At 23.3% G+C, this 14,668-nt stretch overlaps 3 protein-coding genes across 3 annotated transcripts; all 3 read right to left on the bottom strand. All coding sequences in view use genetic code 6, as the record gives it.

The window, feature by feature from the left end:
- Positions 1–1,681: 1,681 nt before the first annotated feature.
- On the bottom strand, positions 1,682–5,173 carry TTHERM_00151760 (cyclic nucleotide-binding domain protein). The gene is made up of 6 exons (XM_001021709.2): positions 4,382–5,173; positions 4,231–4,284; positions 3,467–3,835; positions 3,101–3,402; positions 2,949–3,012; positions 1,682–2,897 (listed from the first exon to the last, which is right to left on the bottom strand). The coding sequence occupies exons 1-6, from the start codon at positions 5,116–5,118 to the stop codon at positions 1,763–1,765; spliced, it is 2,661 nt and encodes an 886-aa protein (XP_001021709.2). The 5' UTR covers positions 5,119–5,173; the 3' UTR covers positions 1,682–1,762.
- Positions 5,174–5,588: 415 nt separating this feature from the next.
- On the bottom strand, positions 5,589–9,582 carry TTHERM_00151750 (cyclic nucleotide-binding domain protein; the record flags this gene model as incomplete). Its single annotated transcript, XM_001021708.3, has 5 exons — positions 5,589–6,272; positions 6,398–7,304; positions 7,444–7,546; positions 7,594–7,895; positions 7,955–9,582. 5 exons carry the CDS (start codon positions 9,580–9,582, stop codon positions 5,589–5,591), a joined length of 3,624 nt encoding a protein of 1,207 aa, XP_001021708.3.
- A 793-nt stretch (positions 9,583–10,375) lies between these two features.
- On the bottom strand, positions 10,376–14,522 carry TTHERM_00151730 (cyclic nucleotide-binding domain protein; the record flags this gene model as incomplete). Its single annotated transcript, XM_001021706.3, has 5 exons — positions 10,376–10,840; positions 11,300–12,197; positions 12,263–12,362; positions 12,492–12,796; positions 12,853–14,522. The coding sequence occupies 5 exons, from the start codon at positions 14,520–14,522 to the stop codon at positions 10,376–10,378; spliced, it is 3,438 nt and encodes a 1,145-aa protein (XP_001021706.3).
- Positions 14,523–14,668: the final 146 nt, after the last annotated feature.

The raw sequence follows: 14,668 nt of genomic DNA, 5'->3' as shown, positions 1-14,668 counted from the left end.
TTTTGAAGTTTTTATTAATTATAATCAAATAAGATTCTAATATTTAATGATAGTCATTAAAGAAATTTAACAATTATTCCAAATTGTACTTTTAATGAAAGTTTTAATTAAAAGTGGTTCTATTCAAAAGGACATAAGTTTTTGTTAAAAAAATTATACTCTTTACTTCATAAATTAATTCATGAACTGAAAAAATTATTAAAATCAAAAGAAATTTATTAAGCTAAAAATCCGCTAGACCATTCATTAAATAAGTCTTTCGAATTATTATACAAAATATAAAGAAAACAATGAATCTATTTTAAATTTTTACAATCAGTCAATGAAAATCGATATTATTCCATATATATGCTTTGGAAACATACATACAAGAAAACAAATAAACAAAAAAAAATATTGATAATTATTACATACTCTAAATTCCTAACAAAAAAATAACAATTATTGTTTTTCCTAAAGATTAAATTTTCTATTTGCTACGCAAGTAATTTTTATTACATTTAAAAAAAATAAAAATTATTTTTGTAAGGCATATTTTTATTTAAATTTAAACAAAAATAATGAAACATATTTATAAGATTTATAAGCTTTTCTATTTATCAGCAATATATTACTAAATTTTCAATATTTAATTTTTCAATCAACTTATCAATTACAAAAAAGAAATAGATGTTTTTCTATTTTATTAAAAAATTTTTCTAAAATGCATAATAGTCTTTCTTTATATTTTTCTCACCAAATGAATTAGGATTTGTAAATAAAATAAAGATGATAATATATATCAAAACATTTACTTTTTGGTACTTTTAATTATATTTATCTGGTCACGATTTGGCATTTTATTTAGATGAAATTATTTTAAGTAATTAGAGAAGAAAATATTTTTGACTATGTTATTAATTTATTTTTTTATTTGGCAATTAAAATATTTAGATTTTAATAATGAAATAATTAAATTAATTTATTATGTAAATACTTACTAAAATAGAATCATTGTTTACTTATTTTAGATTATATAAAAATGAAATAATTTATAATTATATGTCCATCATTTCTTTTGTTATTAAAACTTTGATAAAATTCTAAATATTATAAATATATATAATTATTAAAATTTAAACTTACAAAAACTTTATTTTAGCAGAAATTTATTTATATTATAATAAAGATATTTAAAAGATTAATCTATTCATAATTTTATTATAAAGTCTAAGCTTGATGAAGTCTATATTTTGAATTACCAAAACCAAAATTCAATTATTTTCTCACTCTTTGAAGTATAAAGTCTTCGTAAATTTCATAATATTAAGGTATTTTGCAATATTTTTTAACAGTAATCAAAATACTTTATAAAATTATGATTTATTTTTCAATTTTTTAATAGAAATCGTAAGGAGAATTGTATTGTTTTATAACGCATAATCAAAGTATTAGTGCGAAACAATAATAGCTAATATAGATAAATTTTATTGTAAAAAAATAGCCTATATGTAATTTAAAAAATATAATTCAAATAAATAATTTACTTTACCTCAATAGAAATAAATTAATGTTTAGTTTACTTCTAATTAAATATCGAAATGATATGAAATTAGTAAATAATTATTTAATTATGATATTAATTTCGAAAGAAATATGCAATACTTCATTAAATCAAAAAAATAATATTTTATGAAAAAACGTATCAATTCAAAAATAAAAATTGAAAATACAGATAACCTGATAACAAAAAATAAAAAATATTATTCCTTTATTAAATTCCTCAACTGTTTTCTTTTATTTATTTTACTATATTTTTCTCTGATTTATTGAAAATTTAACCAGTTGTTTTCTGCCTCTCTTAAGTAATGTTCTTACCATACTTCTTTTTAAGATACCTATTTCTTTAGATGTGAAATCTAGTTAGCCTATTTTAGAAATTACTTTCTGGGAAGTAGTGAGTATAAACCTTTAACTTATCAAAATACCACATTAAATTTTCATTTATTTTATTCTATTTGTTAAATAATTCTGGATGTTAAATTTAAAGATTAGTTTTTGTTCTTTCTATCATTTATTAACCAACACTTAATCTTTTCATAGAGCTTCTTTAAGGAACAAGAGAGTTGTTTTATCTACTTACAAATTTATTTTAAGAATTTCCTTAATCATCAATTTAGTTTTTACTCAATTCATCTGCTGTAAGCTTGCTTGTATAATGATTTTCATTTTGATTTAGTTAAAATTCAGTACTTATTGCTGATTATTCTTCTCTTCTTACATCATTTTCAAAATAATAAAATTATGATTCCTTATTTTATGACTACATATCTTCATTTTCTTAGTCAGATTCATCATCATCATTAGATTTGCTCCCATCATCTTCGTCATCATCATCTTAATTTTCATTTTTTTTCCCTTTCTTGATAAATTCATCAAGATTTTCCCAAACTTTGTCAATAGCTTCTAGCACATCTTCCATTATTTCTTTAGCATTAAGAGTCCTTTTCCTTCTATATCGATCATAAATATCTTAGTTTCTTTCTTAAACATCTGAGTACTAAAATCTCATATAAATGTAAGGGTTATCCTTATTTAAATGTACAAGTGGGCAATGATTCTCAAGATGAACAAAACTATTGCATACTGCACACTTTCTATTTACGGACCTCAGATCGTTATAAAGCATTATACTATCTTTAAAATAACAAAAAGTTTCAAAATCTTTTTCATTTTTCTTAACAATATCAATAAAATCTTGTCTATCAATTTGGAGTATTGTAGTAAAATCTTAAGAAACTGCACTAGCCTACCTAGCCATTCCGCTGAAAAAATTTAATTCTCCAAACGAGGTTCCTGTGGCAAGCGTGCAGAGTAATTTTTGATCTTAATCGGGCTTTTGCTATTTAGACCAATCTCTATAAAAGAAAAAAAAAATAGAAAAGTAGTCTTTTAAATAAAATATTTACACAGCAATAAATTTTATTCGAGGATGCCTGATATCAGATTTTTTATATTTTTAAAATATTCCAACTATTATTTAAAATTAAATAAAAAATATTTTCTTTTAAATTTGGTTTTGAAACGAATGTTGGTTGTGTTTGATGTTTTAAATTTTTACCCTTTCCATCAACAATAAACATAAGAGAAGAGTTCGTAATTTCGTCTTCTCCAAAAATCACTTGATTAGGAGAGTAGTACATTTCCTATGCTTTGAGACTTATTTGCTCGATAGATTCTGGACTAAAATTATCAACTAAATATTTAATTTTTTAAATAATATTCTTGTTATATTCCAATTTAAGAGAGTCGTTTAAATCATGAGATATCTTTTCAAGCACATTTAGTTCCTCATCTGATTACTATTTAATGCTTCTTAAGTGATAATTTTCGAGATCTAAATTAACCATCCTCTACAAATTCCTATAATAGTAAATAGAGAATAACAGATTGATATAAAAAATTTTAATTTAAAATAATTTGTTACACAGATATATTTTTTCTATGCATGTATGTGTTAATTGTATTAATATCTCTTCTTTAAGTTTGACTAAACTTGTTCATTTCACTCAAGATTTCACTTACTGTACTAAGCATATAGCCATAAACAATACATGTTATTAGCATAGTTATGACAGTAAAGTAATATCCTAAAACAGAATTGGCTTCGTTAGAACCAGTATTCATCAAAGTGAAAGTCCAGTGAATTGCATAAATATATACTTTCCACCACTATTTATCTTCTATCACAGGATTGTTCAGCCAGCTATCAGATTCAGAGATGAAATATTTGATGTCAATAATTGCTATTACATAATATAAGCAAGATATCACGTGCCCAATTAAGAACATTTAGCTAATTAAATTTATAATTTAAAGAACATAAAAGTGCCTTATTTTTACCACCAAATATTTTTCAATATTCATATGATCCTAATAGACATTCAAAAGCCTCAAAAATGTTATTCCTCTCAATACATAGTAAATATAAATATCTGGAGCAGTAAAAATTAAAGAAAAGATTGGAATTAAATCGAAAATCAGTCTTTATTATACATAAAGTGGAATTATCTATCTTCTTTAAGAAATGTAATGTGTTTATTAAAAAACTCCTGTATTAAATTTGATAAGCGCTTCAACTATCCACTAGATTTACATGTATTTGTAAAGATATTCTATAATGAAAAAGCTTTCGTCTCCTTGCATGAAAAATAATATTATAGAAAGAATGAAAAAGAAAATATAGTTAACAATGGAGCAGTAACCAGTAAACCACAAGTACCAAGCATTCTATGGGTGAAAAGTCTTATAAGTAGAAAAAATAGATTTTTTGTAACAAAAGTAAAGTGATTAAACCTATTATCTAATACTAGTAAATATAGAACCACATATATTGTTATACTATACTCCATTTGTACTGTCGCTTTTATCTTTTATAAATGCCCTTATTTTTTGAAAGTTAGATTGCTTTGCTCTCCCAGAATATGTGAACTTTTAAAAGAATGATCTAAATTTTGATTTAACTTTGAATACCATGTTAATTCTCAGTTAATCTGGAGCGTTATGCTATTGAGACCTATTATTTTTGTTAGGAGTAGAAGAATTTGGTTCCTTAACTGATGTTTTTAGATTTTTTAACTAGTTTTTTTGTTGAGATCTATTAGATCTCATACTTATCCTTGATGCGCACTCACTATTCTTTTTATATTTGCTTGTGATATCAAAATTTGAGGAAACTTAGAGATTTTTTGAATGCTAATCAATATTTAGATACCCTTTTTCTTATTCACTTTCATTAGTTTTTTTTGACACGTAGGAATTCTCAATGATTTAAAAGTTATATTGATTATTACTTACTTAAATATTCTAGTCACTTCCTATGATCTTTTGCAAGCCAGAAAACGAGCCTAATTTTTATGAGACTATCTAAGGATTTAACATGTTTTTCTTTATTGAAATATGGCTTTTTCTATGAGAGGACTCATCATCTAGTTTACTCATTCCTGTAAAAGAGCTGCGAATAGTCCTAAAGCTCTAAAGAGAATCATCTCTTTTCTAATTTGCTTACTTATATGAATTCTCATCATCCTTTTTATAAATTTCCTTTTACTTTTCCATTCTTGATATATCTTGACTCATTTTCAAAACTTTCTGAATTAGTTTTTCAAATTATTATTTCTACTTTGCTTGGCTTGCTTATTAATCTTTAAGTTTTGATATAGAATTAAAAATAAATAAAAAATAAATATTAAATCTATAAAAAAATTTTATTAAAACAAACAATACAGTTAACTCTTTCCTATTAAGTAAACTAACTAGAAAACTATGAAAAAAGTATAAGCAATTAAAGCTTAAGAATTTAGGTTATGCTTTATCATGTTAACTATTTCTTTTTTCTATGGAAATTATTTCTCACCTAAAAATAAATATTCTTTATTATTGTCTGTCTTACTAGTGATTAAAAATAAAATTACTTTAATTTTTAATATCTTGGATTAAATAATTGCTAACCAATATAATTGAAGAAATATTTTATAAATTTAAGAAAATCATTACAAAAGTAATATATAATAACATAATGTATAATTTAATAATTTAATAGTTCCTTTTCACTTTTTTTCTTTAAAAGGAGATTATTAGCCTCTCTAGTTAAATTAGTTAGGAGAACTTATCATGTTAGATGATTTAAGTTTATAACTTAGGGCTGATTTATTTATTCTTATGCCAGTTATTTTAGCTTCTCCGCTAGCATATTTTTTCAGATATTTTTTTCTTTAATGACTCCATTTGCTAATCATAATATTTGCATTTCCTTAAACAAAGTAATGATTAAATAGCTTAAGGCAGTCAAATAAAAATAAAAAGTCATTTTTATTTTTTTCTTCTAAAGGAATGGTTTTTTCATTCCAATTTTCATTTCTGAAGTAAGTTGTCTATTTCTCTGGTCCCCTTTCAATCTAGTTCTAAAGTTTTTCACCCTATAATAAATTTTATATCATTTATGCTTATTGACTTGTTTGTATTTACAAAAGACTTTATTTTTTTTATTAATTAGTATCTCTATATGGGCTATTAATAGAAGTATTCATTTAATCATTATTCTACAAAATAGTAGTTCTCCTTTGAACAAAACTTTTCATTTTTCTGGTACTTCTAGGAGAATTATTAATTAGAATTGTCTTTCTGTGTTCAAGATTCTCTCTAAATTAATTGTATTAATTTTCTCTTGTATTAAAGATTTACTTTTAAGATTCATCAATATTATCAATAGTTTTTTATTATTATTGCGTTAGCTTTATTTATTATAAAAAAATAAAATTTCATTTTTATAAAAATCAATTAATCAACTTTTGACATTTAATTTAAATTTAATTTTGAGCACAAGCGTAAAGTTAAATAATAATTAATAAATAAATACCTCTTTTTGATAGGAATCTTCCTTTTTAAGACTTTATGAATTTAAATGGCCATTTGATTAAAACCTTATTGACTGTTTTTGTTAGAAATTCTAAAATCCAGATTCAATATTATTACTGCTTCCATGGTTGATATAAACTAAGCTATTTGCATTTTAGAATGAAGGAAGCTCAGAAGTAGATTCTACTGTTCTTTATCTAGTATTTTCTTCTGGTATCATAAACAGAGGTAAAGCCTATAAATTATTTTAACTATAATAACCATTATTTTGTGATTCCTCTTTTGCTAAAATCGGAGATACTCCTGGTGAAAACTTTTCTTCATAATTCTACTCATTATCAAAGTAATCATCTTCGTCATCATTTTCATAATCAAGTGACATATTACAAAATTGTATTGGAAGTTCTTCAGCAAGCGATTTTCTTTTATTTTCTTCACTTACATCATACTGTTGTTTGAGAGTATCAATACAATTTTAAGCTAAGATTCGAATTAAATAAGAGTTATCTGATTTTGCTAATTTTCTTTTATAAAAACTTCTTTCTTAAAACTATTTTTTGTTAATTCGGCTAAATATGAAAGGAGAATTCTTATTAAAATGAGCTTGGCTACAACTTTATTCTGAATGGAAGCTATTTTAACACAGTATACAGCTTTTATTTATTATTTTATAGTTATTGTACATCTGTATCTTATCTTTCATTTCACAAAAGACCTCAAAATCTTTTTAATTATTCTAGATTATTGATAAAAAATTATTTCTTTCTATTTTAAGAATAGTTGTAAAAGTTCGAGATTTAGCTGTGCACTCTCTTTAAGTTTAAGTAAAGAAATTGACTTCTCCAAAAGTGCATCCTTTTTTTAGTGTGCTTATAACTTTGTAGTTTTCATTATTGCAAATTAATTTCCTTTAAATTTAATAATAAATTGTATTTAAATTCAATGCTAATTTTTTATTTTTGAGACAAAAAAGAAAAAAGCAAGCAATTATGAAAATTTCCCAAAAATTTAGGCATAATTGATAATATTAATTTATTTTAAATAAACCTTTATGTTTATTAAGGATTAGTAAACTGTTATTCTTCTTCTATTTCTTCCTTAATTTACTGTCCTTAGTTTAATTAAGCGCGAACACCTTTTAGAAGATCAACTAATAATGTAAAAAAAATTAATTTGTGATAAAAGTAAAAATAATACCTTAACCAGAAACAATCACTATCAGCGAAAAGTCATTAGACTCTTGCTCGTTGAAAATAATCTAATTCGGAGAGTAAAAAACTTCTTCAATAGAGAGACAAAGTTTGTCTATTGTTTCCTTCTAAAAATTACCTATTAAAAATGGCACTTTTTATAGAATATTTTTGTAGTATTCTAATTTGATTTCGTCATTAAGATCAGCTGAAATTTTTGTTAGAACTCTGTTTTCTTCTTCTGATTTATTTTTTGTGTTTCTCAAGTAGTATTATTCTAAATCAAGATTTATTTTTAATTAAAGTTTCCTTTATTTTATAAAATATGTTTTTTTTATTTTCTAACCATAAAAATAATAAAAATTTACTTTGATATACATTTTCTTTTCATATAAGTGTTAATTAAATTAATATCTTTTCTTTGCTCTTCTTCTAGTTTATTCATTTCTGATAGAATTATACCAATCGTGTTTACTATATAACCAAAAATTATGGTTGTAAATATCATAACTACACAAGTGAAGAATATTTCAACTGTTGTTGTTGCTTCATTAGATCCTGTAGCCATTAATGTAAAAGACCAATAGTATGAAGAAAGGTACATCTTCCACCAAGTTCCTTCTCTACTTTCCTCTTTATTGAACCAAGATTGGTCTGAGTCTAGTAAGTTTTTTTAAATTATAGACATTAGATACCATAAACAAGATAAAATGTGACCTACAAGAAATAAGTTAACGATCAAATTTATTAGTGAAACTACATAGAAATGCCTTAATCTCATTAAAAGTTGCTTCTAAGCTTCTTCTGAATCTCTGTAAGAATTAACATATTTTATGAACAAAAGGAGTCTAATAGCTATATAAGATATACTTGCATCTTTTACTTGGGGTGTGAGTATAAGAATTAAAGGTATTATATCAAATAAAAAGTACTTCTAAAAGTATATTTTGCATATTTCTTGTCTTTTATTTATAAATTTTGTTTTTATATACAATGCTGTATTTATTTTGATAAATATTTCTAAACACCATTAGAAGGCAGTAATGTTAAAGTATATCTCTTAGATTTATTGATTATTTAATCCAGCATCAAAGACTATAAGTAGAGAAAGGACAATAAAGAACAAATAATTATAAAGAGTAACATATAATTTCCATATTAAGTAAAACGTAGTATGTGGACTCAGTGGTTCAAACTGAAAATTTTTCAGATAGCGAAAGCACTTGTGTCGTCTAATACAAGATAAAAGTTTGTGAAAACCCAAACAACAAGGTTTTGCATCAATTTAATCAAAACCAAAATCACTTTGATCATTAATTGCTTTTCTAACTAATTCATTTTACAAGAAATTTTTTCTCCCAAAATATGTGTAGTAGTTAATATAGTTGAAAATTCTTTTTCTAATATTCATGATTAAATTTAAGTTATTACTCTATCCTAATAACTTTATATTTGTATTATTATGATTGCTATTACGATCTTTGTTAACAATATCTGCAGCAGATGTAGAAATTAAATTAAGAGAAGGTTTGTTAAATTGAGTCATTTTAGATTACTACTTTCTAGTTAAGCCTGCGCTCAGACTAGTAAGTGGAATTTATTATTAGCTAACACCTAACTTTTCATACGATTTATAATTATTTGTATCCATATAATGAGGTGTTTGGATTTAAATATCATCTGGATTTAGCATATTTTTTGTTTAGCTTTCCTCTAAGTACCCTGTCTGTTGTCCAATTAGAGAAAATTTATTAGAATTATCACCAACAGCTTTTAAGATTTAAGATTTTCCATTTTTTATTGATTCACTTACTCCCTATTCTTAAATTAAGTCAGGCTCTATTTAAAAGGAATCCTCTTTCCTTAAATTTAATCCTTGAAATTTCATCCAGTCATCATCGATCATCTCATCTTAGCTTTTTCTAAATATTCTCCCTTAACTGTTATGAGAATTGAAGGATGCTTTGATTTATTCTTTAATTTAGTGTTTTTGCATTTTTTCTAAAGGTAGAATAGTTATTTCACCTCTGTTTTTATATTATTATTGACAGACAGAAAGACACGCTTTGGATACTAAAAATGAATTTTTTCAAAGCAGTAAAAATTTATCTTTTAAGCAAATTTATTATAAAAAATTTTTAGAAAACAATAATTAAAAAATAGTGATAGATAATACATGATTACTTCTTATTTTTTGTAATTAAATAAAATAGAGATATCAAATTCAATTTTTGCTAATTTATTAATTAAACATACAGCTTAAATAAGTAAATATTATCTTTTCTTGATCCAAATAATAATGAGCTTAATATGTAATTATTATACACATTTTTAAATCCAGTTTTACTAACTTACAATGAATTAATTAAATAAAATAAATCCATTTTTAAAGCAGTATCAATCAAGGAAAATATTTAAATTTTGTAATATTTAATTAGTTAGTAATAAACCAAATTTTAAATACAAATTAATTGCTTTTTTGAATTTGATAAACAAGTTTTTATTTTTAAATATCTTTTTGAATTAGAAGACCTTTTTTTTATTTTTGTTTTTAATAGAGCCTTATTTGTTATTAAACTTTTACATCAATTACTTTTAGAGTTAAATTAAAACATAAAATTAACAATATAATTTAAATAGATAGATAGAGAGTTAATCTATTAAAAATAAATTTATCAATAATATGGAAAAAATTTGTATTCTCTTATATTTTATGGTAAATGAGAATGTTATTTTTGTTACAAAATTTTGAAAATTTTTAATATCTTTTTTTTTGCTTCTATTTAAAATCATAATCCAGTTTTTTATGATTTTAGATTTCTTTTAGAGCCTATTTTTTCTACAACACTTATGGCTTTATTACCTTCTTTTAATAATTTTTTTCTGATATTTTAATGTCTCTAAAGTACTAAGCTGTGGTTACCTTCTTAGAAGTAGAATTCGTAGTCCTATAATGAATCAAACATCCAATATTAATCTTATTTGAGCCTTTCTTCAGCAAAAATATTTTACTCATAGAGCGTTCCAGCTTTTTTATCATTTCCAGTATTTTTAGTATTTGATATCCTAAATGGTGAGTTAATGTATGAGCTCCTTCTATTATTAGACATCATTTAAAATTAATAAAAAATTTTTTATAACTCCTCTAAAATTTAGTTATTAGTGCCCTAATTTATTTATTAAACTCTTGATCTCTTTTCCATTGATGATTTTTATGAAATCAAATCTCTTTCCTTGATACTTGTTAATGATTTCTTTTTTTATAAAAAATAAAAAATAATTTTATTTTCCCTATAAAAAAATTTGTACTCTTTATTAAAATTAAATAAATAAAAGCAATCAATAAATAAAAAAGAAAAGAAACCAAGTTAGAATAAGCTATAAATTAAAATAATTTTTTGTATTTTAATCTTTAATTTAGGTAATCTAAATTTAAAAATATAAATAAATTTAGAAATCCAATTTCATAAGTTGTTGATTGATTTCTAAATAAAATTGTATTAATAATTAACATATATTATTTATTTATTTATTTATTTATTTATTTTAATTTTAATAATTTTATCTCTGTAATCAACTTTAAATTAAAAATAATATCACAAATTTTTTTCTGTCTATAAATTAAAGTAAAAGTTGACATAATTAAAAATATTTTTTTATCTATTCAAAATAATTTAATTAAAGATTTTTATAAAGATGATAAAATTATTTACTTCTCTCAAAGTTTCTTTATCTCTATGGTCTTTTATTTGCTAATCTATCTAATTCTTATAATTGATGCTGACAGGCTGCAAATGAGAGCCGACTACAAAAGAATTATTCCTTGAATTATTTTAATTAACTGAGTAATTACTTTCATCTTCTAATTATCTTGAGAATATATTTGCACTTAAATAACTAGGGTTTTTATCCATGATATCAATAGCACTACCTTGAAGTTATTTATCTTATTCAAACTTAGCAGGATTTATGCTTAACTTCTAAGATGGCTATCTCACTAGACCTTAGCTATTTACTTTTTCATATTTTTCATCACTGCTAGATTCAATCGATAACTTCAAATCTTAGCTTTCGTTTTCTTAAGAAAAATCATTTGCTTCTAGAGTTTGGTAGAGTTATTCATCTACGCTTTCTATCTCAATTTAATCTATAATTTTTTCAACATCTCTCAGAATAAAAACCATGTCAAATCGAGCATTAAATTTTTACTTAATTTTTCTAACATTCCCAGTTCTTTCCTACATTTAAGAGTAGTTTAATTTATCAAAAAGGATTGAATTATTTTTATTTAGATGACATCGAGGGCAATTCATTTCCTCATGGTTATAGCTTTTACATATTTTGCATCTTATCCCTAGTTGCTAAAAATCAGACAGAAAGATAGATTTATCTTTAATTTCATTAAAAACCTAAAAATCCTTTTCGTTTTCTTTTATTATGCTTATAAATGCAGATCTCTCTAATTTGAGAACAGTGGTGAAATCAGTTGATCTTATTTCGTATGGATTTGAGCTTCCAGTAAAAAAGCTCTTTTCGCCAAATATTTATCCTTTTTTTAGTTCACCAATTACTTGAACAAATGTTTGGCTTTTAGTATCGTCATTATTTCGTCTTTTAAAATTATTATTTATATTCAATAAAATTTTGTAATTAAAAAGAAAAAATTAATTAATTACTCAACAATTGTTTTCATGCTATTGCAATATTCAATTTTCTTTTTGGGAGCTTTTAGATCATTTTATTTTGAATCTACTTCCACTTGCTTTAAAATTTCAGCTATTTATATTTTTATTTGGTAATGGTTATTATAAATAATTAAGAAATTAATGAAGTATTTTTATTAAAATAAACTATTTTTGTACTTTCGATAAATTATTAATCTTCGAAAAGAAATAAATTAATTACCTTTTCCAGAAATAATATAAATAAGTGGTGGATTTAGTGATAGATGGTCTTCTTTGAATATAGTTTAGTTAGGCGAATAAAAGCTCTCTTCAACTTTCACACATAGCTTATCTATTATTTATTAACTAAAGCTATTATTTAGAAATTTAATTTTTGATATTATTTTCTTATTATATTCTAAGGCGATAGCATCTGACAATTCTTAGGATATTTTACCTAAAACACTTTATTCAATATCTGATTTTTTTTTTACTGTTCTTTGGTAGTAATATTCTAAATCTAGGTTTACTTTATGCTTTAGTTCTCTATACGATTAATTAAAAAAATATATTTTTAACAAATTATTGAATTAATTTTTTACTATGAGGTATGCTTCCTATTCATGAAATTATTGATGACATTTATATCTCTATTTTTTTCATCTGAGGATTTTTGCATTTCGAGAATGATAAATCCAATCATATTTATTATATATCCAAAGAGAACAAATATAATCATCTATATAGAAATCATGTAGACAACTTCAGGAGTTGTCTCTGCTACATTTGATCCTGTGCACATTAAAGTAAATGCCCATTCGATAGATGAAATATATCTCTACCACCATTTATCTTAAAATTCTTAAATGGTATCAATAAAGGTATGAGTATATCCTAAATAGTTAATTTCTAATCTCACAACATTGTAAAAACCTATGACTATTAGGTGACCTACTAAATATATGTTCAAAACTAAATTAAAAATATCTATATAATAATGGTACTTTATTCTCATTAACAATATCTTTTCAACTTCCTATTTGAGTCTGAAATTGTTAATTAGCTTAATAAACATAAAGATCCTAATTATTGTAGATGAGCTAGTCTCTATATCAGAGAAAAGAATTAAAACAAGAGGAATAATATCAAAAATAAAATTTCCTTAAAGATAGTGTTTTATTATAGTTTTTCTGCTATAGATAAACTATCCTCCATGAAATGTAGCAGTATTTAATTTGACACATATTTCGATTATCCACTAAATGAATGTGCATATATTATATTAGTTAATTTTTTTACTCTCCAACTATATCTCAAATGTTGTAATCATTGAAAGAAAGTAGAAGTAAATGTAGTTTAAAACTACAAAAATTATATTAAGAGTAATTACCCAGTCATAGTGAGGTTTTATTACCTAGATTGTAAGTATCTTTCTTGTAGTTTTATTAATTTTTTTACCTACATAGCGCAGTACTTAGTCAAAGTAGTTTTGCTTCGCTGCTATTTATGTCATTGAATACCTTAAATCATTTTAATTTTATTGAGCATGAGCTATTTATTTTTTATTAAATTTAGATTTATCCTCTTTGCCAAATGCTAATATATCGCTTTTGTCTCTTATAAACTTCCTTATTTAATAGTTATCTTTAAGCAAATATGTCCTTCCTTAGTAGGTGTAATTTATAAAAAATTTTTTTAGCTTTGTTTTTAGTTTTACAATTACATCTAATTTAGTCAATTAATGCTTTTGCTTTTGATAAATTTGCATAAATCTATTTAATAATTCCTTTTACACATTAGCTGGCCTACCATTATTGTATCTTTTAGAAGATTCTAATCTTCTTATTGGGCTTGCTATCATAGAGCCCCTTATCTAATCATTAATACTTTCTTCTCTATATAAATGATTTCTTTCGAAGGATATCTCTCTATTTCTAAGAGACTTCTAAAATGTATAATTTAATTCTACATTATTTTTATTATTTTATCCTTCAACCTTAATACTGCACTTAAGATTACTATCTCTTGAGGAATAATTTTCAGATATATCCTAATTTTCTTAATTTTAATATATTATTTTTTATGATCTTCTTTACACTCTTGTTGGCTATTCATCTGAAAGGTTTTCAGATGAATTTATAGAGCTATTTTCATGCTACTTTTTATTGAGATTAGCAATTTCTTTTTAGTCAGGCGAATGGAGCCATAGACTTTATTATAAGTGTTGTGTTTAATAATGCTGACTACCATTTTCTTCAAAAAATGTATTCATTATAGTAGAATTTAAATTAAAGCTTTTTAATTCTATTTACTGTTATTGCATAATAAATAATAAAATATAATTTGACTTAATTTTTATTAACAAACAAAAACAGCAAAATCTGTATCAGTAAAGTAGGACTAAAAAATTAATATAAT

This window comes from Tetrahymena thermophila, assembly GCF_000189635.1.
Source record: "Tetrahymena thermophila SB210 genomic scaffold scf_8254545, whole genome shotgun sequence".
Classification (NCBI taxonomy): Eukaryota; Ciliophora; class Oligohymenophorea; order Hymenostomatida; family Tetrahymenidae; genus Tetrahymena; species Tetrahymena thermophila.
The sequence above is the reverse complement of the archived record's forward strand: the minus strand, read 5'-3'. Positions and strand labels throughout refer to the sequence as shown.